The sequence below is a fragment of the Rhamphochromis sp. 'chilingali' genome (genome assembly GCF_963969265.1).
Source record: "Rhamphochromis sp. 'chilingali' genome assembly, chromosome: 8".
NCBI lineage: Eukaryota > Metazoa > Chordata > Actinopteri > Cichliformes > Cichlidae > Rhamphochromis > Rhamphochromis sp. 'chilingali'.
The window spans coordinates 27,657,826-27,684,877 of NC_137935.1; the positions used below are offsets into that span (position 1 = coordinate 27,657,826).

The 27,052-nt window shown below is 42.8% G+C and overlaps 1 protein-coding gene across 11 annotated transcripts in view; it reads left to right on the forward strand.

Annotated features, from left to right (window-relative positions):
- Window positions 1–27,052, forward strand: part of mecom (MDS1 and EVI1 complex locus) — a 125,448-nt gene that overhangs the window by 22,202 nt on the left and 76,194 nt on the right. For all 11 annotated transcript variants that reach the window (XM_080889561.1, XM_080889570.1, XM_080889566.1 and 8 more), the window contains exon 2: window positions 17,977–18,323. In XM_080889561.1, the coding sequence (XP_080745687.1) occupies window positions 17,977–18,323 (347 nt within the window). The remainder of the gene's footprint in view (window positions 1–17,976; window positions 18,324–27,052) is intronic.

Below are 27,052 nucleotides of genomic sequence, written 5' to 3' on the forward strand. Positions count from 1 at the left end.
GGATTCCAAAGTGCCGGCCCCTTGGCATTCCCTTGCCTTTGGGAGATAAAGAGGGGAACTTCGGGCTGATTCACTTCTCCACTCTTCATCCCTCTCCACAGCCCACCAAAAAACTAGAAGATGAGGAGGAGGAGGAGGAGGAAGAGGAAAAGAAGAGACTTGCCAGGGGTAGTAGAGGGGTGGTCTTGGGGTCAGAGAGTGATTAGTGAGAAGCAGAGTGGCGCTCCTTTTCCCCTTTGGTCCTCCTCTTCTGTGGTCACTGAGAAATGACTTCCAGTGGGCTTACTGGTGTGGGTGGAGAGGGAAGTTGAGGAATTATTCCCTTCTGTCTGTCTGTCTGTCTGGACTATATTTAACCTGCCTGACAAGATGGATGTTTCCAAGGGAATTCCCCCCCCCCCCCCCCCCCCCCCCCAACATAAATGAAGCCATTATACTGTGCTCCCTGGGCTTCTCCCTTGCTCTTTAGTTGTAAGTGGAGGTCTATAATGTCAGGAGGACATTCAAAATCAGGTTGATATACAACCTGAGCATTAATGCTGACATGCTGCAAAACTCGCTTATGAATGGGAGTGTACACCCAACAACGCTAACTTCACCACCTATTTAAAATCAGGCAGGTGTACATCTTTTCTCTTATTCATGCATTTAGACGTGGCTCAGCTTATGCGAACAGCAAAGGCACTCTCTGTCAACACACAGTGATCGCATACTTCTACCCACGCTCATGCACACAGACTCCCACTGTCGTTCCAGTGTGGCTCGCTGGTGCAGGCAATACGAGGAACTGGTGGAGGAGTTGGAAGTGATTAGGGAGAAATATGCCTGTCTTCCTGTAATGTCAGTAATAGGCAGCAGCACATCAAAGTCCAGGCCTGTCAGAATGATCCGGATCAAACCAGCCCCCATCTGGAAGCCATAACTGACTTTTCACTCATTTAAACACTCTTAAAACACACTGAACAGACATGGAGCTCCCGTCTCTGCTCGCCACTCACCACCACTCATATCAGCACCCTGTTCTTTCTGCGTCTGTGAGTGTGTGTGCGTGTGTGTGTTACTCTCTCACTACCTTAATATTGCCCGCCTCAGTGTGACATTTAATAAGCCCATATGTTTCACATTTATTTATTAGGCTGCTAATTTTTTGATTAATGTTTTCAGTCACACCTTTAGTCTCTCTTTTTTTGTGGAATGTGCAAGAAATAAAGTCCAAAGTGTGCCAATGATCTGACAGTAAAGGGGATATCTACATATGACCTAATGCACAAGCAGATATTTTTAAAGTAACATAAACATCTGCTGAACCATGAAATCAAAGAAAATATTATTCTTTCTGGAGGGGATAAAAAAGCTGGCATCAAGTGCACGCCTGTTTTTCTGCTTTGCCTCGAGTCAAAGATAAGTATCTTGTCCGTGCAAAAATGGCACAGTGCATTTTGAAACAATGATGCAGAGTGCTCCCCTCCTGCCTGCTTGCTTACGCTGTGTTGACTGGACTCCTGGACACATATTATCTTTCCAAACACAAGTCGGACACGACTCTAAGTGTATTTTAATTGGCTTTGAGCCGCCTTCCTAAAGCAAACAGCTGGTGGTGTAGCTGGTGGTGTGGTGTGCTTGGTGACTGACGGGTGGCTGGCTGTAAGGGTGGGGTAGAGTCCCACTGCCTCTCTGACCACTCCACCGGCAATCAGTCCAACGAAAGTGTTTGTGCATGTGCGTGTACGAGTGTTTCCCTAACTAGATGTCTGTACACGTGCTCACGTGTCACACTGTCTGTGGGTGAGACTTGCAGGGAATATGTGTGTACTCTAGGGTGTTTCTCATTTAAGCAGTGCACACTTGCTACTGTAAAAAGAGCTTAACGGCTGACAGATAGCATCTTGAGCTGAAGTGCAAGTGATTTAATACTAACAATTAAAGTAGACGTGTCGGCAGGCAGCTTGGGTCCCTGCTGTGGCCGGACAGGGAGTGGGCTGTCTCCCTGTGTCAATAAGACAGGGAGACAGGCGTGCCTCTGATGCTCGTGCTGCTAACCTAGGCTACTCTACTTTTTATTCCTCCCTTCATTTCTGTTCGTGTTTATTTTTCTAATCTTGTAAAAATGAATCTTTCCTGGACCAGAAGTATTATCTCCTGTTAACATAATATGCAATATTTCCTTTAAAATATAGATTTTTGATTTGCGGTTGCTGGCCACTGTTGTTAGGGAGTTATGCCTGTTGTTGATTTTTGGCTTAACTGTCCAAAACAAGAGTGCACTTGGATACTTGCACAGAACGATAAGCGAAAATGGAGCAGAGCTCTTTCGAGTTAAGGAAGGAGTGAAGGCAAGCTGAAAAGAAAGTTTCATTCTGAGCTCAGCATATGGAGAAAAGCCCTGAAAACGACTCATTTTACAAGAACCAAGGATCTCGCTCTGAACATGGCCAACTCCGTTCTCATAAAATCTATAGACCATCCATTATAAAACACCCAGGCTCTTATGAACCCAGCAATAGGGCCTCCTGCCTCCAAATCCCCTCTGGAAGTGTTTGAAAAACAAAGCGAGGCTTCACTTCAACCTCATTAACTAGTTATAATAAACAAAACAATGTGTTTTTAATGGATGGCGAGTCTCGTCTCCCCATCCCCTACTAGCTCTGGTCCAAAGCGACTGGCCAGTAGTGGGTTTCCCATGACTGCAGCTTATAGTGTCATGATGATGGATGGGCAAGGTTGGCGGGGGCTGCCTTTTGCCCTTCTCCTTTGGGATGTCCCACAGATTGACAGGCACATTGTGGTGCTCGAGTCCTGCTGACGTACTGCACCACCCGCTGGCACAGCCACAGAGAACACCAGATAATACCTGCTTTCCTACTTCCATATTCTGCGTGTTCACCTTAGCAATGCATGCAGAGGAACATGAAAGTATAAATATAAGCAGATGTCAAGGCAGTCTAAGTTTGACCCAAGATGATAAACCCGTAGTGAGGAAATAAAAGAGGCCAAATTTTCTCTTGACAATGTTTTAAGGGTAGTATGTTTCATTAGTTTATCTTTGCGTTAGCGTGCTGAACAACCACCTGAATCCAAGGACCCCTGCAGGACCTCAGCAGGGGAGACATTAGCTTCCTGATGAATAAATACCAACAGAAGCTCAGCGCCCACAACACAAACTCGGCTAATGTCGATAGGTTCAAGAGTGCCACACATGTGCATACACACGTCTCTCTCTGCATCCACTCTTTCTCTCTGTATCTGACTCATTCGAACGCACTCCACACCACACAGAGCGCCTCTGGAATAAAATTCTCCCAGCTAGTGTAAAACAATCCAATAACAGCCAGCACCTCTCAAAATAAAACAATAGCTCAGCTCACGCTGGTGTTGTAAAACAGCTCAGCCGATTACACGCACGTATGTGTAACTGTATTGTAAATTCGCCCTTTGGGTAATAGCACATTTTTCCTTCATTTGGTGATTCGGGGATTATAATAATAGTGGTGTGTGTGTGTGTGTGTGTGTGTGTGCGGTTGGGTTCATGCACATGTAGCGGTGTTTTTCAAATCTATTCTTACATTGTGTTTTATGCCAGTACATGCTTTTCGTTCCAGTTTTTTGCAGCGGCGCGGTGGAAGTTGAGCTACTCTTTGTTCTTGTTTTTTCTTTTTTGAAGTGTTCAGAGTTTTTGAAGAAGTAGCTACTTGCATCGCCTTATTAGTTCAAAGGTCATTTGAATAGATGGGGTCAGATATAAGACTCAGACAGAAGGAGCGAGAGGGAACGAGTGACCCTGGCCCCCACGATGCTGCTCAATGTGTTTGTAAACAGGATGTCATTAACACTGGGAACTGGCCAGCCTCACAATGACTTTTGTCTCCTTCTGTTGTGTGCATGTGTGAGACAGAGGCGTGTAAGGCTGGGAGGCAGAGAGAGAGTGTACGATTGATACAATTTCCAATGAAACGCTTCGCATACTTCCACTGATAAATCAACACCCCACAAATGCCCTTGTACTTTTCTGTCCAAATAACATCCAGGTTGACTTTGTCACATCAGATAAGCACCAGCTAATGTGATGAAATTTATGGCTCGGCGTGGCTGCTGTACTAATACAGCAGCAGATTGTGTGAAGCTGTGCTAAGTGCACTCAACTGTCAGCTCTTATTGTGGTGTCAGTCCTTCCTTCTAATTAGTGTCCTCAGCGGGCAGGAAGTGGGCCTGGGCTGGACTAATCTGTCAGTGAGGCCAGACCATCCTCGCCCAAGCGACTGTTTCCTTAGATAAACCCAGAGGCCTTTATCTAAGAGAGTTGCGACACTCAGGGGGCCTGGGAAGCCCCTAGTGATTCTGTTATTAGTTCTCAGATCTACATTTTACACACTTAATCCAAAACAGATTTAATGTACAACACGTCTCAGCTTTCATCTAGGTATTTTTATACCTTACGGAAATGTGAAGTAGCATCTTTTGGTAATACTTTCGTATCGAACCACCGATCACCGTGGTGACAGGTGTTGATTGAGCATGAGAAGGAGGAAGTGTAGCGAAGGACACTTCCTGGCAGACAGTTTTATCAGTGAGGGAGCAAAGGGGTCAGAGAACGGCTGAACAAGGTTATCACACTCATGTAATCATGTCCTATATGCGAATGGTCCTCCAAGTGCCTGGCAGAAGCCGAGAGCTGCTGACCAAGGTAACTGTCTCTTTCATATAAACACTGTGTGAGTTATAACCGAATGCTGGGTCCATCAAGTGCAGAAGTTGTTTCTTTTGTTGTCTTCTTGTTTCTTGGTTCTCAGCGTGCCGCTGGAGTTCACAGAATAGTTGGAAAGGGTGTCCAAAGGACCTGAGGTTGCTTGTGTATTGTCTAAGGGCACTGACACATCCTGCAGGGAGATAGCGCTGCTTGTAAAGATTAGCAGGCTGTCTTTCTTGACTAATGTGTGAAGCAAACAGCCAACTTGAAGTGCAAGATATGTAGTTTAAAGACGTTTGTGGCTCATTGTCTCTCGGTGCGAAACAAAGTCACGCAACAGCCTGAGGCAGGAAAGGAGAAAGTGCAAAGCGAGAGTGAATGGGCTCCTTTTCCTTCCCTTGCTATGTTTCCTTCGCACCCTCCCTCTATCCATCCTTCGCTCCCGCCTTTCCTCTCCTCCTTTCCTCACCACCAGCAGGGTCCAATTCCTCCACTTGAACGCTCAGGGCCAGCAGCGGACTGATTAGACCCACACCCCCAGCCGCGCTTCTCTGAGGACTCTGCAGCGGGACGACTTCAAATGCACCTCGCTCCTGCCACCCCAAATAAAACCTGACTGGTCCTAATGGACATATTTTAATCTCCCTGGGTTATTTGAAGATTTCTTCAGCCCGCTGCTGGCCACAGCAGAAACAAATTCCTTTCGCTTTGTTGATTAAACTGCCGCCTCTCCACCGTTGCTTATCATACAGCAACGAGCCGCTCTTTTTAATTAAAAGTGAGACACCACAAGTGTGCAATTAACAGCTGGTAATTATAGAGCTCTTCAGAAGTGCAACACTCCACCTTCATTTTCAATTATATAATGGACAAGTGGCTTTTTGATCTCCAAATTAGTGAACTCTTGTAATATTTGTTTTGTGGCAGATTTGGGGGGTTAATAGTGGCCTATGGTGGCCTGCCTCTTCCGTGATTGATGCAAGAGCAGAAAAAGGGATATTAAAAACTAAACAGTCCATCAGGAAATGCAAATCGCACCTTCATGTTAATGAGCAGGCAGCGGACCAGGCTGGCCAGCCGTGGCGTTTCATGTGGGAAAAGCAAGTGCCCACTCTGCCGCAAACTGATTAGTACATTTGAATTTGAAAGTTTAATTAAGTGCTTCTAATATAGATCGTTTTGGAGGGTGACACGTAACATTAAATGGTTTGATACTTAATTCAGCCGGCTTTTGATTGCAAAGCAAGCACGGGTAAATTTGTTGTGTGAGAGTGCTATCCCAAAGGAGGCAGAAGCCATGGACTTAATTTTAAACGTTTAACTGATAACTGATGAAAATGTTTTTTAATGACCGACGCAGTCTTTGAGTGTATAAAGCAGAACACTTGTACAGTTTTAATTACAATTGATTTCCATCTATGTACACGGTTGCGGTATTGTTAGTTGAGAGTTAGCCTTCTTTCACTCAGTCCATCAATATGAAAAAAGTAGACCCTGATTGATTTCCGACTTCATGGGTGCGTGCAGCGGGGTAAAATGAGGTGATTATTAATTGATGGAAACACTTTAATGTCTTTGGGGGACGCTTTCCAATGCCGGACCTTTTTTTTTTTCCTTTTTTTTTTTACCAGAAGTGAAAGTATCAAGTATTTCAAAAGTAAATTACCGTTTTGGCTGTTGTGATTTGTAATTGCTTTATTTCCCAAGTCAATAAAGTTCTTAAATCAATGCCCCTTTTTCACTATAGAAGCACAAACACCCCTGTTATATTGTCTTCATTTGCATGCTGACTCTGAAATCAAGCTCACATTTCTTTACATAAATATAATCAGATGTTAGAGATAATAAGATCTCCATATTAAACTGGTAAAATACGAGGAAGTTCAGCTGAGTATGACAACTGTCTTTTGATGAAGTTGAACTAAAATGTTTCAAGGATTTAAAGTGACTTATATGATACTATTATATTGAATTCATTCGTGTAACAGATTTCTGCTTTACTTTATACTTGCGGCTGCGTTCAGGCAATCTGTCATTAATTATACAGTCATGTCACTCCAAATATGTATGTAACCATAGAGGAGGGGAGGGGGGAAGCATGAAATCAACAGTCCCAAGTCACTCAAGCACTTTGGAATTTTGCATTGGTGAATATTGGCAGTTCAGTGTGAAATAAACACCAAGTATTTAAATTTAAACCAGGTCATTATGAATGGTTCTTAAACAAAATGTCAGTCATTAAGCAATGCCATGTGGCTCTGCTTAGATTTCCTGTTCAATTTAATTTAGCAAAAAAAGAAATGGGGGGGATTTCTTGTATCCCGTCTGCATGGAACGCTGAACACTTGTTACAAGTTGGCATTTCCCGTCTATTCCCCCTGAATGAGGAGATGGATTGTCAGTGATGTGTTTTTGATTGTGTGTATGTGTTGCTGTGTGCATGTGCATGTGTGTTCTCAGTCTAATCTGAGCTGCTGTTACTGTCATGTCCCTCTCCTTCCCTCATTGTCCCTCTGCATTCCCACCTTAATCTCACTGTCATTTGGCAGCTGTCACTCTGCATTTATGCCCACCTCCTACTCCACACACACGCACACACACACACACACACACACACACACACACACACACACACACACACACACACACACACACACACACACACACACACACACACACACATGAACACTCCGATTCCCTCACCTGCATGAAACACCTTTCAAGTGAATTTGAATAAAGAAAAAAAGAAGCTTTTTGATGTATCATCAGATGTGTCATCTAAACAATTTAATTTACACCAAATTCTAGCTACACTTTAGAAATTTTTAATAAATTGTTTCTTATGATAATAATTTATGACACTTTTTTAAAAATACAATAAAAAATACAATAAAAAAAAAGAGTTTCATATTCAAGAGGTAAATATGAGCCTCCCTCAGTCCTCACAGGGCCCGATAATGTTTATGCCTGGACTCCCATGCAGTGCTGTATAGTGTGTTACACAGGAAGACAACAATCCCCATACAAGACCAAAGTCCTACTGTATTGTCCAGTTAAATCACCTCCTAAATAGAGGGAAATTGACATCCATAACAAATAACATAACAGCTTCAGTGCTCCGAGGGGGATTTTGTTGCTCGGAGCACAGGGCTGAATGTTAGCCTTCCAGCAATCATTAAACAAACATCCTCTCCAGGACCTCTCCATGCCTGGGTCTATTCCACATGTCACACTGTGGTTTGGAAAGCCTCCGCATGCGCAGACATTATTGTATGTAACAAGTTCTGTAACAAAGTTAAGGTAGAATTGGCCTGCTGCTGCGTTAGTGGTCAAGGCAAGCAAAGTCTGAGAGTAGAAAAGCAGCCCTCAGACAAAGTCTATTCATATCCAGAAATATTAAATAGAGGATGTCAGGTGGGTAGTAGGTGGTCACCTTGTCACATTAAAAACACTCTCAGTTTTCTTTCCTTACCAAACAGAGACCTCACTCTGAATGAATTCAGCTCTTTAAGTGGGTATCGGGCCTGGTGTTTTGAACCTGTATCCGACATTTTTTTGAATAATCTGAGTTTGTATGTTCTCATGCTTCCGAATCCTTCCAGAAGGGGGAGGATCAGTAATTCATGTGGTCCATTGTGCATGTTTGAACAATGCTCACACTGATAACCGCTGACCCTCAACTGCAGTGGCATAACAGTTTCAAGAGGCTGCTTTATGTGAGAGAAATGAGAAATGGGAGCTGTGACCAGAAAAACAAACTCTTTGAAAGGGGTCGATGAGCAGGACAGGTTCAGTAGCACCAGGATTACACAGTGGTATTAAAATCGCCACATCCATAGAGAACACAGGGTGTACATGTCTCTGTTTCTTTCTCACTTTTTTCGGTTTGTTACTTGTGTGTGTGTGTGTGTGTGTGTGTGTGTGTGTGTGTGTGTGTGTGTGTGTGTGTGTGTGTGTGTGTGTGTGTGTGTGTGTGTGTGTGTGTGTGCGTTTCTCCAAGTGATGACTTTGAGTTTGTCACATGTCTCAGCCCTGTGTTGAAGGCCATTTGTCAATGGTGGAATCATTATACATGTTCCTGTCCCCCTCCCAGATGGGCATGGTGATCACCACTGACCCCCTGTGACGACCACAGCACCTTCATTATGTCACCACGGCCACCCTGTCACTACAGCAACTCTTTAACCGTCTGTGTGACACCCCTGGGTGAGACTCCAATCTCTCATCCGGAGGCCTGCCTGTCTCCGAGCTTGTCACTCTGTGCGCACACTGAGTCTGGATGTCTCTGTTGCCTGTGTGTTTACACCTTACTCCATCTGCCTTTTTTTAATCATTATATTGTATTAAACTTTGACAAATCAGCCCTGTAACTAACAGTAATATTAGTTACTGGTTCCCTAAACAGCTACAAACAACATCTTTCTATCATCTATTAGACAACTGACAACTAGACAACTGAACCGTCAATTAATAAAATAATTTCCTAGTGGGCACTATAGATATACATTTTGTCCTTCCCAGTGGGATTATTATAGATAACACACTGGACACTACACTATTACCTCTCCCCCTATTTTCTAATCAGCAATTATTCAATTATGTCCCAACAGTTGGAGGGTATTGCCAATGTCGGGTGGGAGGGACCCCGGGGCCCCGCAGAACGCCTGTGATTAGTGTTGCATCTGCAGAGAGGTGACAGAATCCCTCTTCAAATATTTTGTCTTCATTTTACGGCTCTGAGATGCAATTATGGAGCAGCAGTTCATTACAGCAGCACGCAGCGCTTCATGTTTTATGCATGTCGCCTCATTTAGGGCCTTTATTAATGAGCCAGGCCTGACCAGGCTGCTTGAGACTGTACTGCAGACTGTGCGATGGCCACCAATGGCTTGTGTTTGTGTAGGTGTTTGCGTGCTGGTGGTATGAGTAAGGAGGAGTAGGGAAACGGGGGGAAGGAAGGAGAGTGAACCAGAATGAAGGCTAGATGGAAAAACACAATAAAAAATGTCACTGAGAGAAAACTGAATGAAACAGAAAACGCGTGTGGTCAGTGCGGTGGTCACTTCGCCGCTGTGCCCTCTTTATACCCAGCAGCCGGCCTCGTAATGCGGCTCTAGTGTTGAGACTGGTGCAGACTGGTTTGGCTTTAAGTCAGTACATTGAAGGGGTGGGGGCAGCAGGGGTGACTAACCGCACCTCCCTCCGCAGAAGAAACTCCATCTGCATCCAACATTGAGACAGATGAGGCCAATTTGGGTCCTTAAATTTCTGGGCTGTGATGGATGTGGGGTGGCTGTGCACGCTGAGAGGTTTGCAAAGGGAATGGGCGAGAGAGAGGGGAGACAGGTGAGGAAAGTGAGAAAGAGGGGGACATTCAGTGTGACACAGAATGTGAGAACAGGGAAGGAAAGAAGGGTGAAGGAGACTCACCTCTGAGCATGAGTGGTTTGAATTTATTGCTTAAATTGGTGTATTTATTGGATTTTTATTTTACTCTTTGATGTACGGCGCAGACATAGAAAGTTTGGAGACATGGGGTCAAAATTGTTCATAAAGTTTAGAATTCTTCTGAGTGCACAGGACACACACACACACACACACACACACACACACACACACACACACACACACACACACAGTGGAGTTATGGAGGTGATATAATGGGGTACTCGATCCAGACCCTTGACCTGACAAATTAAGCTATGAGGCTAACAGCAAACATCGGTATGTCTTTATGCTTGATGCCCGCACACAGTATGTTTTGGCACTTTCTTTGCAGGTTTCAGCTGAAGCAAATCTGAAGCTAATGTGCCGGAAATGCGAGTAACCAAAAATGTCTTTGTTGGATTTTTTTGTTTGTTTTTTTCACCGCTGAGCTTCTCTTTTCTAAAGCAATCAGTGTTTGTACGGAAGGCAGAAATTCGAGGACAACATTACTGATTAACTGATACTCACTGATCTCATTTATTTGCATCTAATTATTGATATCTGACACTTAGATATTTTACGTATCTTCATGAGTTACAAACTACCTTCTTTAACATTGCAGATTTTGAGTAGGTACAGGCTGTATTTGCCCACAAATGTGCCCAGCTTTAACTGACTAATGGCCTTCTTACTGCAGACCAGGGCTCCCATCTGGACTGCAGATCAGCCCCCTTTGATAAGAACTACCATCCTCAGGCCTACATAAATATTTTATCAAGTATAATGGAAATTGTCAAATCAATCTAATTGTGTAATGCATTACGAAGACATCAAACTCAAACAAAGCACATATGCTATCATTTCTTTTAACGACCAGGCCAGACCGGGCCAGGCTGGGCCTGGTTGAGCTGGCGGTTTTGTACCCAGGGGGCCTTCCGCAAGGCTGGGGTGGCTGGCAGCAACCACTCTGGATATACATCTCTCGCAGACTGGCCTCACTCACATTTCATCAAAGGAATCAATTTCTCAAATGTGCACAACTGTGAGCCATAATTATATTAGGGCCCAATGGCAGTTAGCCATGACATGAAAGAGAAAGAAAGAGAGAGAGAGAGAGAGGAGGTAGAAAGAGAATGCTCATCTATGCAGGTTTGAACTGGAATCGTTGTTATTGTTAAAAATGGGCAATTTTTTAGGTCAAACATATTTTTTTAGCTTTGGTGAACGTAACTCTTCCACACATTTTTTTTTCTAGATTTTATAGGTTTGCTTTCATTTTTCTATAGCTTAGTGGAAGATTGCTGATGCTGCTGTCTAAAAGGAAGATAGAAGGATGAGGACACAGAAGCAGGAAGATAGATGAAAGGAATGGCGCAGGTGACCAGAGCAAACAAATCAAAAGCTTAGGGTGTGTGACATGCTGCAGGGCGCTGAGCTGGGGGTAATTTCAGAGGAAAACACGTAGGAGTTTAGGGGATTAATGACCTTTGTCAACATGTTCTTTACACATGTCACTTCAGAGGCAGGCACTTTTTAAAATCTTGTTTATTTGCACTTCTACTTCTAACTCAAGCAAGCAATCAGCAGGCACTCATTAGGAAATTAAGATCCGCGTCTCAACACAGGCATGCTCATGAGTTGTTGTTGATTACTTCTTTACTTCTGTCTGTGGCTTTACGATGGATCAGGCAGATTCCATAAACTTTGTATGGCCACAGTCTTAGCGTGAAGTATGCTATCCACTATTCCCCACCATAATCCCTTTTCACCTTATAGCTTTCCCCTTCTCTTTACATTTACTCCTGCTCGTTCTTCTCATCTCCTCTATCCCAGGGTCATTGTATAATGCAGAGGGCCCTCTCTCTGTGCACCAGCTGATGTATGGCTTGTGGAAACAATGTGAGTACTGGGCTGTTATTCTGTTTGCTTTACATTTGACAGGCTTGAGTTAGCGTCCGACTGGGATCCTATCTCATTAGGCCAAATGCTAGGCTAAAACAATCATAAAAATCATTTGGCAACTGGCATCCCACTTAGGAACACCTGTCAACATACAGGCGGAAGATAAACTTGTGAAATTGGAGTCAGGGCCCGGATTGAATCGGGATGCGGGATAGAGATGGAGGGAGGAGTGAGCAGGAGAGATGCCCATATGCTCCATGTTGTTAGCGACTTAATGGTATGAAGTGGCTGGGCTGATGCAGAGACTTCCTTGTTGATGATATTGATTGTGGTTTTAGGATGTAAAGTGTGTGTGTGTGTGTGTGTGTGTGTGTGTGTGTGTGTGTGTGTGTGTGTGTGTGTGTGTGTGTGTGTGTGTGTGTGTGTGTGTGTGTGTGTGTGCAGCACATCCATCTCTGTGTTCATCAAGATTTCATTCATTAGCGTTTCATTAATAATAAATGTGATTTGTTAATCATCCATGTTGATGTTCCAAGCAGAGTGAATTTTTTTTACAGCAAATTCATAAAGAAAAGGACTTTGTATATGCATGCGTGTCAGTCAGTAGCTCACAACTGCATGAAACGACACAAGCCTCCCCTCAATCTCAACATTTTTTTTTCTTTTATGCAAACACACATTTTCTCCCCCTCTCTCGATTCCTCGCACAGGCTTCTCTCTTTCCCTCTGCTGTTTCTTCCCCTCCTCTCCCTGTCTAAACATACATCTTTATCAAGCGGTTGTTGTCAGACAACATTAGATAATTAATAGGCCATTTGTCAAGCCTGTGAGAAACATGTTAAAATCCCCGAGCAGCTCGGCAGATAAATCCTGGCGCGTACACAGACTCCTTTGTTGTGTCAGCCTGCCATCGGAGCTGCAGATTTACCATTAAAGGACGCTCATTATTAATCACAACTAATGCTAATTAATTAGGTGTCTGTGTGTGTGTGTATGTGTATATGTGTGCGCGCGCACAGGGGACCAGCTCAAAGTTTCAGTTTGTTCCACGGTGTTAATTGGTAACTTCGCCCACAGCCCTTAATGGAGTGTTTTCCATTTGGAATGAGGAGTCATTGACTAAGACAAGGGGGAAAAAACATGGACAATGCTCTCATTAATTAACACTGTGTTAAGAGCTCTGTTCCCGTTAGTGTGTGTTTATGTGTGTATGTGTGCATGCGTGTGTGTGTGTGTGTGTGTGTGTGTGCGTGTGTGCCAGCTTAAACATTTTGCATAATACAAATACCAATTTGTAATAATATGGAGTGAAGGCAGCTATATAAATGGTATTTATTTAAACATACAGTAACAGAGCATTACTTACACAAAACCATCTTTGATGTATTTTCTGGTCTCTCTGGGAGTAAGCATGAAAAGCATAAGAGAAATACAAACACATAAAGCCATTAGAACAAAATTTTACATTCACATATTTTTATATGATTTGTTTAGATTTTTACCACATTCTGTCTAACAAACCATATCTTGTTTTAAATGTGGAAATTCTTGGTGGTCTGAGAACCAAATGTTGACAGATAAACTGTGGACAATTGCCTAAAACTGTTGTTGTCGAGCTACCTACAGATTTGAATGTTTGTGCTTCGTATCAGTCAGTTCCACAGTCACCCCAATGGACCCACGGACCAAAAGACTCCCTAAAAGCGGTGTTAAGGCCTCCATTAAGCACAAAGACAGAGTTAATTAGGAAGCTTATTGCCTCTCCCGAGGCCATGGGGCTCCAAACGCTCTCCTATGCACCCTGCTGAGGGAATATAGCCGCACAGTGATGCACTGTAATTAACAGTACTTAGCAAATCTACAGCAGTCATTTTCTGATTGGCAGTAGCTGTGAGAGCGTTAAAATTAACCAAATGAAAGATAATTATTTTTATGTGTTTTGAATTCAGTCACAGTCTCTTGGGGTATCTTGTTTTTCAGGACAAAAGCAGAAACAACAGCAATCATGCTATGGCCCTTCAGTCGCTGCCACATATTTTGAGTATTTGTGTTTTCAGTGCTCATTTTTACTGCGCAGATATTCTTTCTAAGTTCTTGGAACAGCAGAGCAAACTGATTTCCGTGGTGCTTGGATATAAAGCGAAAGCAGGGATGTGATGAAGTGTGCAGTTTTTAAATGTGGATGATGACAAATGGAGGAGATCATATGTGATAATGTTTGACCTGTAGTACAAGGGTAAGACCCCATACATCGCCTCATGCCTGGCTGTCTGTTATCACATGAGAAAAATGATGTCTACAGATAAGCACGAGGGCCGCTCCACATTAGGTGAGAAGTTAATTTCCATATTTCATGATCTAAGACCCCCATCAATCAAGTCTTCGAGCTCTTTCTCTGGTAAATGATTTGTACTCTGAATTGTCCTCAAGCTCAGTAGATGAATGATGTTTTCATCTCATTGTATACTATGAACAGACATACAGTGGAAAAACTCTTTTCCTAACTTCACCCACTGTCTACAAATAATAAAACTCATGCTTTAGCTGACAGATTATATATTTTTTTTAAGTCTTAATATTTTTGACTTCTCCAGCTCTTCCTCACCTGCTAACAACAAGACGCAGCCAAATAATTAAATAAAATACAGACAAAGAATAGAACTGGAAAAAAAGACACACAACAGCAGGAAAGACAGCGGATCAAAGAACCAAAAAAAAAAAAAAAACACTCAGAGAGGAGGGGTCGAGTATGTCCACAGGTAGGTTATTCTCTCTGTAAACATATGTATCCATTTGTCCCGTGGGTGCGTCCTCTTGGCGTCCCGTCAGCACTGGCTGGGTCACACCTCCATTAGGGGCTTTGTCACAGTGATTAATAGCTCTTTCTATCATCTTTAATTCACTCCCTGATGATGGCGGCCGTGCTCGCTGCTTGGGGTAATCATGTGATGTATGAGTTCGCCCAACACATTGTGGCAGAGGTGAAAATCATTCCACCCATGCAGATAGCAGGACCGGGAACGAATGTTTTCCCTCTTAATAAAAATTAATGAATTTGGCATCAAGCTCAACCATTTGAATACATGATGTATAAGTATGTGTGTGCATATCTGTGTTTATTCAATAAGCCAATATGTGCTTTCCTGTGCTAATGGCTGATTCTGATGAGGAGATAATTTTGTTTCCCTCACTGTTTTGCTTTTTGTCTTTTGGATACATAAACATCAAAGTTTCTCAGGAGTGCACCCCCTTCCCCCCTCCCCCCCCCCCTCCCGTGCTTGCTGGTACTATCTTGATGTGCAATCTGTGTTATTAATGCAGTTGAAGTCATGAGCATGCTCTGAGATGGAGTTCCCCTTCTCAATCCAAAATTCTTTCAGAGCTCCCACTTTGATGAAGGGCGTCAGCTTGCAATGGTGAAGTAATGTCCATTACTGAACAAACAAACACGACCGTTTGCTGCATGTAGGCAGAGCATTAAAAATGCATGCACTCGCACACACACACACACACTGATCTGATCATCCAACTGCAGTGTCACTGCTGTCCACACACCTAAGCAAAGCCCTAAGACTAAATTATCAGTCATCTACACACGAGACCACAATTTTCAAAACTCTGCACATAGCATATTTGTTTTCAGCAATCGTTTACTTTACAGAAACATATATGTTTATGAGCCGAAATGCTCTTGTGGAGTCCAGTGGACCAGAGGAATTCCTGGCCTGAATCAAATATAAACTTGGAGACCAGCGTGAGAGGGAAAATGTCAGAGGAGAAACAGCAATGGTGGGATACAGTTACCTTTAAAAGCTCTTGTCCCTCTACCATGTGGCAAACTTCACATCCAGGCCTCTAACCATGTTACACAGTCTCTGTGCTGAAAATCATTACCCTTACTCCCAGAGCCACATTGGGTTTCATGCCCGGCCCAGTCCAGTCGAGTCTTTGAAAGACGTCTCCTTTAAATTCCCTGGGCCCACACAGTGTGTATGTCAAACACAATAGTTGTACACCGTGTAGACACTGTGATCAGGTATTGCTGCAGGGAATGACTATCAGAACTGCTTTAGTTGTAAGTACGCCTTGACAAAACATGCACGCACAGGTGCACATGCTGGATTACACAGAAAATAATAATATAACAGAGAGCTGATTCAGCAAACTATGTTCATGCATAGATTTTTTTTTCTTTGCCACAGCAAACACACAGTTTGACAGGAATTATGATTCTTACTGACAGAGGAAAACATCTTATGTACTACTTATGCAGTACTTTACAGTTTTACATTCCTCTTCACCACAACTTGTGTTCTGACCTTGAGAAAAATGGAGTCTGCATATATTTACAAATGTGTAGCTCGCTGGTCTTGGCTTATCTTGTGTGTCGAGTAATGTAGCAGTGCTAAGTTGGAAGCATACAAATATTGAAGTGCATTGGTTTTGTTCAAGTCTTAAGTTAATTTCTCAGGTTAGTTCATGACCGCCTGTGGCCAATCACAATGCCCCATTTATTCAATCAGACACATGTTTAATTCAAGGCCAGTGAACAAGAAGTGCGTGTGTGTATCTGGGTGGATCAAAGGTTCCGTGGCTGACAGCGCTGAGGTACAGTGTCACACAGGAAGCCCTTCAGGAATGTTCCTCATCCCAGGGATGGGTTGTTGAGCCTCATTAGCAGAGCTCCTTCTCCCTGTGACCTGTCAGTGTGTGTTAGGCACAGCCCACCACAGAACAGCAGTTTCCTGTGGATCATTTCCGGCTTTTAGTGTCTTTCTGTCCCACCCTGCAACACCTGGCTAGCAGCCCGTTGCGTTCGCTGGCTCAATTACTGCCTTGCTGTGTCTTTGCTTGCTGGGCGACATCTCATATATGATGTTGCATTTAAAACGTCCTACCTGTACATATTTAGTATTTTAGTATTTATTTATTTATTGTCATTGTCAAGAACAATGAAATTGCGTTTGGGGCTTCCATACAACCCAAAAAAAAGAAGAAAATAATAAATACCCCTTAAAACCCAAGTGTACATATTTAACCCAGTGTGACTCCAATGCAATAAGACAATCCTTAGCAATAATGTTCGTAGAAATTCAGACAAAGACCTGAGAAACATGACAAAATACAACAATGCAACCCATTCAATATTATTGTACTGTGAGATATGATATCAGATATGATAGTTATCTATTTAAGAAAGAGGGGGGGGGCAGGAGGGGGAAGAGAATAAAGATATGATTGTGAGTGACTTTGTATTTTAAATGCAACTGTTTTTCAAATTAATGTGCTTCTTTCAATCTACCTCTGTTTCAAAGACTTCACAGCATTGCAAGTTTATACCATCACAGATTGTTTCAACACTGGGAATAATTCAATCTTTATTTCACTATTAGGCTCAACAGCCACGTGTGCCATTCTAAAGAAGCCCAGTGTGGGTTGAGGGGTCGTGCTTCAATATCCTGTTTCACTCCACTCACAATAAACCTTAGTGTGTGTCTCTCTGTTCCCTCTGTTTTCACTGCACATTGAAGAAAGAGTTCAGGAAAAAGAATTATAAAACAGCCAGAATAGCACAATGCTGGGTCAACCCTTTGCCGTAGGGCCCAAAAACCTGTTTTTGACCTAATAGGTTTTATTTTAAAAATTAAATTTGCCTTGCTTAATTCCTAAGGCAGGAACATGCCAGGCGAGTACAAATTATAAACAAGAAGTGGGCTCACTTCAGGATCTCCTGTTTTTTACTACTAATTTCCACTGCAACAGAATGAAGGTCCCCTTGCATGATACATTTGCTGTTTCCAGACCCGAAGGCCCTTCTGTCTCCTACTGTTTATTTGAACTAATCAAGTTTTCATATGTTGTCCTTCATCTCTGAAGTAAGTTAAAGAGATGGGAACAATAACCCGTTGCCACTTTATGTCATTGGACATGACCCTCACATCAAGACTTCTTGTCTCTTGCAGGTGACGGAGATGATAAGATACCTCTTTATCCATCCGACATCTTAGACGACGTATGCGGCTCTGATGGGGATCCTACACCTTCTTCGGCCCTGCCAGAAGACCCGGGATCACCTTCACTCTCTGACGATGAGTCCTCTCCACAGGACCATCTGTCATTCCAACACCAAAGCATCTTTTTCCCCCAAGAAGATCTGAGCATTCCCTTTGACTTTGAATTGCGAGAGTCAACCGTCCCATCTGGAGGGCTGGGCATCTGGAGCCGCAGGAAGGTGAACGTCGGGGAGCGATTTGGACCATATGAAGGAGAGCACAGGCCTTGTCTCCAAGATCCTACTCAAGGCTGGGAGGTAGGAACATATACAAACTCCTGTATTTCATTATGTTATCTAGTGACAGGGAATAAAGCTGGGAAGAGAGATGTTTATAGGTGGCATCAAAGATCCTTTAGGCAACCAGGGTGTCCAGATTAAAACAAGAAGCGTTTATGTGCATTTATGTGACATAACTGCATTTCACTATGTTTTTTCTACAGCAGTAGTATCACACTTTTTGACGAGACGGAATTTCCTTCCCCTGTACACTGTGTAGCGTTCACATCAGTCCACTTTTTATTTCCTTCCATGTCGTCATGTTCACATTTAGCACAGTGACCACAAAGTTGTTGCTGCCGTTTGTTGCCCAATGATGTAATGTTAGGTCAGCGCGACTGAAAGAAAGTGAGTTGAGCTCGTGCTCTTAACTCAATTAAAATGAAAAGCCATAAATCCCTTCTTCATCCCGGTTAGGGACCCAGTGCGACCACTGGCAAATCACATATTGGTCAGCAGACACAAAAAAATCGAATGCAGGGTCACGGCACAAGGTCAAAGGTTAGATGTGGTCTCTGTCAGTGTCAGGCTAGTTCAGTTTTATGGAGCAGGACGGAGAGGCGCGGGGGAGTATTGGCTTCATTCAGACTCCCAAAATAGATCCTCTCTCATTTGAACGTGAGGATTTAGTCTTTGAAACTCAGGGATTTGTAGCGCAGAGCCAGGCTCATTAAGAAAAGCCGACCATACAGCTCACTGAAGTGAGAAGTCAAGGTATATAAAGAAAACGATGATTCAATACAGCATTTTTCCTCTTTGTAGAGTCTAACTACAGAGAACGTTTCCGTGCTGCACTTTATAGCTGACTGAGAGCATGTTGGTAAAATATTAACATTCAGCTCATATAAATAGTTTGGGATTTGGACTCGTCCTCAGTTGGTTTGCATCATACAGCATTAATCCAGCCCATCAGTTCAAACTTAGTGGTTTTTGGTTTGGAGAAAACCAAAATAAATTTCTGCTCCTTAGCTATTTTATTATTTCTTTTTAAGCTGAATTTCTCCAGGAAGCAACTTCTACCTCTTTATCAACTGCAGAGCGGGATGCAAATATAAATTTGCGTTAAATTGAAGTGATGAAATAGTCTTTATTTAAGCCAATTTTCATGATATAAAATCATAATATGAAGTCCCTGTCTCTCCCAAAGAGATTTACAGCTGGTTGAACAAGCTCTGGGTTATTCTTTTTCCCAGGGAAGGAAATAAAGAAAAAAGGTTTCATGAATTTTAATCCTGTGGTAATTTATGGGGAGCTTGAATAATAATATGTATTTAAGAAGCTGAAGAGCTTGGATGTGAGTGTGCATATGTGTGTGTCTTGGGGCAGGCGGATGGGGGAGTTGAGGGGAAAGATGGGATCCTGGCGAGGCAGCACTGTATCACAATGTTTAATTACCGCCCTGACAGCAAGCCATAACTCTTTCCATTAAGTAAATAAGTTGTAAAGAATTTATGATGAAATGCCACATTATTCAGAATGGATATTCAGTGATGACATCCCTCTGCATTAAATATGGTAAACACCATTAAGCCCTCCTGACCCTCCCCCTCTTCTCCCATGCCCACCCGTTTACTATCCCTCGGCCATCGCTCACCCCACTCCCTCCGCCTTCCTTTTGCCTGCAACCCGTCAATATGCCAATAACCCTGCGGAGGGTCTGTAAAAATAAAATTGATTTGGTAAATGTGAGCTAAGATAGATATGTTTGCTTTCATCATCAATCCCGCACAGCGCAGCAAGGTGATGTCACCGACCGGGGAGCGATAAAGTGGCGCTCCCATCTGGAGCTTTTGATCTAGGGCTCTGAAGCAGCTCAGGCCAGTGGTGACAGACTGGGGAAAGTTTGTCACCAGGGAGGCCACCACTTCTCAGCGCCATCACCATAAATTTGGGAGCTTTATTCATAAAGGGGAAGAATGAGTTATGACAACCATGATGCTTTATGAATACAGGAATGGTGACTTATGGGAAAGATAGCTTCTGTAAATAAAAGGCAGAGAAGCAGTGGCGAGGGATCTGTCAAGCTCTCCTACGCTGTCGCATGCAGAACCAAAGTGCTGACCGTGCTAGCAGTTGTGTGCACAGTGTGAATGTATTTGTGTTTGTGTGCATGCTTAGGCAATTGTATTAGTTAGTTGTGTTGTTTTTTATGAGCGAATTGTGTTTGTGCTGAGGATTGTATAGATCTAATGATACCTGTGTCAGTCTGAAATCCTTCAATCAGACACTAGTTCAGAATGTGAGGAAGAGCTCTGCCTTATCACAAAGAAAAGTTAGAGCACTAGAGGAAGAAAGATAGAGAAATTGGGGTCCTGAAACAACTTTAAAGATATGTCAGAATTGAATTCTCAAAACACTGAAAGCAACAAAAACCTTTAAGAATTTATGTGTTATTCAATCTAATGCCTAAAATAAGCAAAAATATTTAAGTTGGAGTAGTAGTATGTATAGGTTGTCAATTAAATTTAAGCAAATATGTGGCAACGACTTCTTATTAAAGCTCAGATTTCTGATTCCCATCATTTGAAGCAGACATTCAGAGCCTTGAGAAAGTCCAGAAGGATCAGTAATCCAAAGTTTGTTCCATGAGACAAACCATCATCATACAGCAGCAGTTTAATGATCCAAAACGCACCTCAGAAATTTCCAAAACTACCAAGGAGACCGAGCTGTCATTTTTCACGTCACAATCCCGCTCAACGGCAAAGGGGGAGAATATCAAATACTAAAATATTTTGAAATGCATTTTTTAATTCAAATTCAATTCAATTTCTTTATTGTCCCACAAGGGGAAATTAGTTTAGCAGCAGGATAAAAATAAACAGAACAATACTATAAAATAATAATAACAATAATAATGATAGAAAGTTCAAGGACAATTATTTGCCATTAAGGAGACAAGACGCAGTAGGGATAAAAGAGACCTGGAGTCTTTTAGTCCTCCTCGGAGGTACTCTAAAACGGCGGCCGGAAGGCAACAACTCAAACTCACTGTGAAGTGGATGGTTCACACAATTAATAATAGAATGAACCTTTCTAAACACATTTCTATTGTAAATGGCCAAAAGTCCATCTTGCCAACGTCCTGAAATTTTGCTAGCAGTTTTTACCAGAAGTCCCAACCGATTCTTATTCTTCACCGTCAGGTTACCAAACCAGGCAGCAATACAAAAAGACATCACAGATTCGATAAAACTTCTATAAAACAAGGACAACATCTCAGATGAGACATTAAAAGATCTAATTTTCCTTAAAAAGAACAGTCTTTGTTGAACTTTTTTAGTAGTGGCATCAGCATGAGATTCAAAACACAGTTTATGGTCAAGTACCACACCTAGATATTTATAACTCTCAACTATCCCAATATCTGCAGTTTTAATGATAGTAGGTGATGACCTATAAGACGACTTCCTAAAATCAATAATCATGTCTTTAGTTTTTGACACATTAAGTGAAAGGAAGGACTCATCACACCAATTCACAAAATCATCTACAACCTGTCCATGGCCTGACTCATCCCCCACTAGAAGACTGACGATCACTGTGTCGTCAGCAAACTTCAGGATGTGTCTGTTCGTGAAACTGCTGCGACACTCATTTGTGTACAGAATGAACAGAAGGGGAGAGAGGCAGCAACCCTGGGGTGATCCAGTAGAGGAGGAGAGCACAGATTGTCACAGATTTCACTCAAATATTGAAGTTAATATTATGGTGCGATGAAAGATGCATTAAATCTGAAAGAAATGTGGGTGTAAATGTTTTACATACCGATGGTGTAAGATTTATTCCTTTTTAACAAAAACAGAAACATAAATGCCGCTTTATGACTTAAGATTCATATTCAACTTTAGTGAACTAAATTTCATGACAACAAGAACAAATTTCAAATAAATCCAAATAGTGTTAAATATCTTCAGCTTTGAATATAATTGGGATCTTGTAAAACAAACAAAAATAACCGTATTGCATTCAGCCTTTCTTAGAATAAGGATGTTATGGCCTGCACTTGCCCACAGTATTTGCATGTGTTTCCCCATGGCCTCCTTGAAAATACTCTTAACGCCTGGATGCCCACCAGTCCATATTCTGCTGTCTCTTTCTCTGAGTCGTTAGCATTGAAATTCAAACTCCATTTGTGTCTGTCCTCTTCTCAGCAGCAGCAACAATAAGACAGACAGCTAAAGTCCCAGAGAGAGTTATCCGGCACTCAATGAGCCTTTGGGCTCACCCAAACGTGGAGCCCCACAGGATTATGGTTCCTGGGCTTAGAAAACTGGGTGCCTCCTGCTGGAGGAGCACTGGGCGGAGCAGGTTAGGGATACGAGAAGGGGTGGGATGGCGGGTGGGGCGGGACAGGGGCGCTTAGGGTCTTTGTGCACCTCTTGAGGGAGAAGTGGAGGTGGAGGTGGAGGCGATACTGTTGGTGGCAGTGGTGGTGGTGGGGAGGTGGTGTAGGAGATTAGCAGTGATGGTGAATGGGAGTAGAGGATTAAATGGCTGGGCAGGGCCTTTCCAGGCTCTGCCTGTCTTCTCAACCTCCCAGTCATGAGAGGATGGGAGGATGGAAGGAGGAGGAGTGGCAGATGCCTGACCAGGAGGAGGTTCATCTTTTCACTTAGTGTCAATTCAAAACGGTGTGCTTGTGATTAACTGCAACACAATAATAAATCTTAAAATTCAGGTTCGATTTGTTGATAAAACTTCATCCTAAATAACCTTAAGCAGTCACATTGATCATATAAGGGAGGTGTCGGGTCATATTTACTTAACAGCAAAAATAAATAAATAAAAAAAAATTAAAAATCAATCTGAAGTGTTTTGCTACTTTAGCATTTTATAAATTTACTATAAACTAGGAAATGAAGCATTTGTGTGTCTGCATGCTGCATGTGTGTCAGTGTATGTTTTTATGTATGCATGCGTGAGACAGAGTGTGAGAGTGTAGATGGAGGGCGTTTCAAGAGGGCGTGTTTTTTGTGCACGGATAAGCTGCTGTCCTGAATGAATGCAGATGTCTCTGGCTGGCTGTCCGCCTGTCCTCTGTGCGCTGATGGCCTGTCACCTCTCTCTGTCACGAGGAGAAAGAGCCACTCTCAGTCCTGGCTAAAAGCCTCTTAATCCCCCAGCCCCTGCCACATCCCATCTACTGTCAGCATAGATGGCCCTGCCCACAGCAGCGCTTAGAAAGGCCAGCACTAGGGATGAACCTCTCTGTCACTCACGCGCTCCCTCAATGGGCACACATCTTCACATTTTCACACATTTACACACACGCGCGGGCGTAGTTTTCAGAAATTCAAAGTGAAAAAGTCTTGCATCTACAAAGGCAACGTGAACAGCGGTTGTCAATGCATTGTGCCGTGCGAACACAAGGCAGCGCTGACATCGTTGTGGGAACCTACGAGAAGCGCACCAACAAAAGCACCAACTGACCGCTGGGACACTGTGTGCAATAACACAGGAACACTATCACTGAGGTAGGCAAGTACAACCACCAAATGTGTCACCCAATAGACAGGATGTTCTGAACAAGACACCTTGTTATGGCTGTGCTGCAGAGGAAATATGCAATTTAATCACATATTAGTGGCAATTACAGGGATATAACTGAGATCTGTGTGTGTGTTACTACTAGTTAAATTTTCCTGATATCTGAGCCCCAGTCACTCCCAGGTTTATTTTTCAACTCCCATAATTAAACTATAATAAAACAAAAAACATTGCCATTGGAATGACACTCATGTTGGAAGATTCCACCACTCACCCTTTACATATCACACAAATGATTAGTGACAATGCAGAAAGTGTCGCTGCTGTATACAAGGTTCTGAATATGTTACGATGCTTTTATGCAGGAAAACAAATCTTGCACTTCAAATCGAAATTATAGCTGTCACCTGCAGTTTAACTCTGTAAATCATTTTCTCCTTATCTAATCAAACACTTCAGCCTTGCCTTGGCCAGCACTACCAGCAATGATAATGTCAAGATACCCTGACCCATTTAATATCTGAAGGTAAAAGCAGTTTAACCTTTGAAGAATTCTCCAACTTCACCATTCGTCTTCTCTGGTGACATTGCAGTACATACATGTTCAAGAGAAATGCTGCACAAGAGAAAAGCAGCCTTTTAAACAGTGTGCAAACAATATAAATTGCATTCTTTATGAGCTCAAATGCATCATATATGTCAATGTGATCAATCACAGTTTTGTTCTGCTATCCCAACCTGTCTGTCTACTATATTTAAATAACAGGAATTCATAGATGTCAGGAAAAAAAAGCATAACTTTGTAACAATTTACTTACTTCAGTTAGAAAACTAACTGAAGTAAGTAATTGTATTGTTATATTTCAGCTAAGTAAAAACTATGTGTTTTAACCTGCTAGGCAACAAAAACATCTGAGATGTTCAAATGTTGCTGTGTGTGTAGACTCCCATGAGTCAAAACAACCCCAGAAGTGCATTCACCCGTGTGTGTCAGCATCTTGCCCTTGTCTCTCCTGGTGTCTGTGAGGGAGATGGGCTTTTTGTCCTGTGTAACTGGATCTTGATTGTCTTGGACGGCAGTGATGCCCGTTCAAAACCCCCAAAGACAAAGCAAGCTGGGGGTCCATCTCCCTGCCTCTCAGCTGACTGATAATCCATTTCTTTGGGTTAATCTGTTGCTTGTTGGTGCTGGTCGAGGCCAGTGTGTGTCAGTTGATCTGGGTGTTCGAGAGGTGGCGGGTAACTGATGTTCTAATCTCATGTGAGAGGAGCGAGAGGAGACGAGACACATTCATACAGACCGAATATAAGACATTACGTGTGAGGGTATTTACCGAGAGGAGTGCTGGGTCAGCCAAATCCCCCACTTTCTCCAGAGGCTACTGTTCTCTTGTTAAAGAACATAAAAACTATACAGATTTCTTATCCCCCCTTCTCCACCTTCTCCTCTTGGTTCCCCCGCCTCCTGCCTTTCCTCCGTCTGAGTTCCCAGCAGGGAGAGGAAGCTAGGTTAACTAACTGAACAAAGTCAGAGTGAATTGCAGAAGGACAAAGGCAGGCGTGAGTGGGGGCTATGCCAGTTGGAAGGTGTAGCCAGCAGCACAATACCAGGTGAAGGAGGCTCTCACCAGGGATCCATCCAAGCAGGGCAAAGGTCACCAGCCTTATTAGATCTGAAGTGAATGGAAAAACCTGTTTGATTGAAGAAGGAGGTCAGAAAAAGCAGGGATGAGGACGGAGGAGTCCACGTATTTCAAAAGCTCAAGGCAGGGGGCATGTTTCTCTCCCTATTATACCTGACACATCTGCAAGCAAATGTTTGAGGAGCTGATAGTGCATGGTGGGAGTCAGAAAACACACATAAAATGCTCTGTTCTTAACAAAGGAGGCTCTGGAACGCATGCAGAGCAAGCTCAATAACGCAGTGACACATGTCTAGACAGCCACAGATATAATGGAATTTATATGCAGGTATATTAACTCACGGGGGAGATATAAACGCTGCTGCCTTGTAACACACATTTAGATCATCTATACTCGGCTATAGCATCTATAGCACTGTTAATACTTCTGATAGAAGAGGGAATCCTCAAAGTGAGCCTTAAAAGCTGTAACAGCTATTAGATCATTTACAGGTCGAAGTAAAAGCAGAAATGAGAAAAGTTTACCAGCTTGAGCTAATTCATTAGATCCATGAAGCTGGACGGCAATTAGAGAACGCTTGAGCTAACATCCTCTTGTTAATTTACAATTCTGTTGGTAGTAAATGTGGAGAAAGTTCTGAAGTAAATATAGAAAAAACTATTAAAAGAATGAACAATGACTCCACCCGTGTAAGGAGCAATCAAATCAAACGCATCTCATCATCTGCACAGATCCTTATGCAAAACAACAATACTACAAAATGCCATTATTCGCTTACACAGCAGCACTGCATGTTTGAATAGTTCATCCATTTTCACAGTTCACCAAACCCAGTGAAATAAATGCCACAGGTTTAACACCCAAACACAGACCCACAAAATGTGCCCTCTGCACTCTGCACAGATAGGAGTGAAAATGAGGGGACCGCTAAACAGCATACAGGAAGCCGAGGTGATGAATTCCGTGTGCGGAGCCATGGAGCTAGGCCCATAGATACCTTATCTAGGGGGATTGATAGGGGAAGCACCTTCCCTTAAAACACACCACTGATTGTTTCCAAATGTCTTCCCAATGGGGTGGGTTATAGTGAGGGGGTAGACGGGGACTCGGGGGCAGAGTTTGCAGGTTTTTTATTGGTCCAGTCTGAGGAAATAGAGATGGAATAGCAACTTTGTCCTGGCTTTCCTGCCCTGTGTTGCTGCTAGTGCTTAACTACCAGTCAGATCGCATTACCCAGGCAGTAAATCTAAGTACCGGTTAACGCAAATAATCAAGAGCTAATACTGCTCTACAAAACCACTTTCTCAGTGTCTGTGGTCAGAGCTGTGCAAACAGGCACAACCCAAGGCTTTCTGCCCTCTTAGCCTCTGCAGGACTCTCCCTCATACTCTCACAGCTATTATCACCTACACAGAATCATAATCTCCACATACATATATGCGTCCATGTATTCCTTATGAATCGTGCACATTTCTATATGTATTGTGTGGCTGGTGTGGTTTGAGTACCTATTATTTGGTTAAACATGGTAAAATCTTCAGACCAGACCAAATTTAGCACAGTAATGTGCTCCA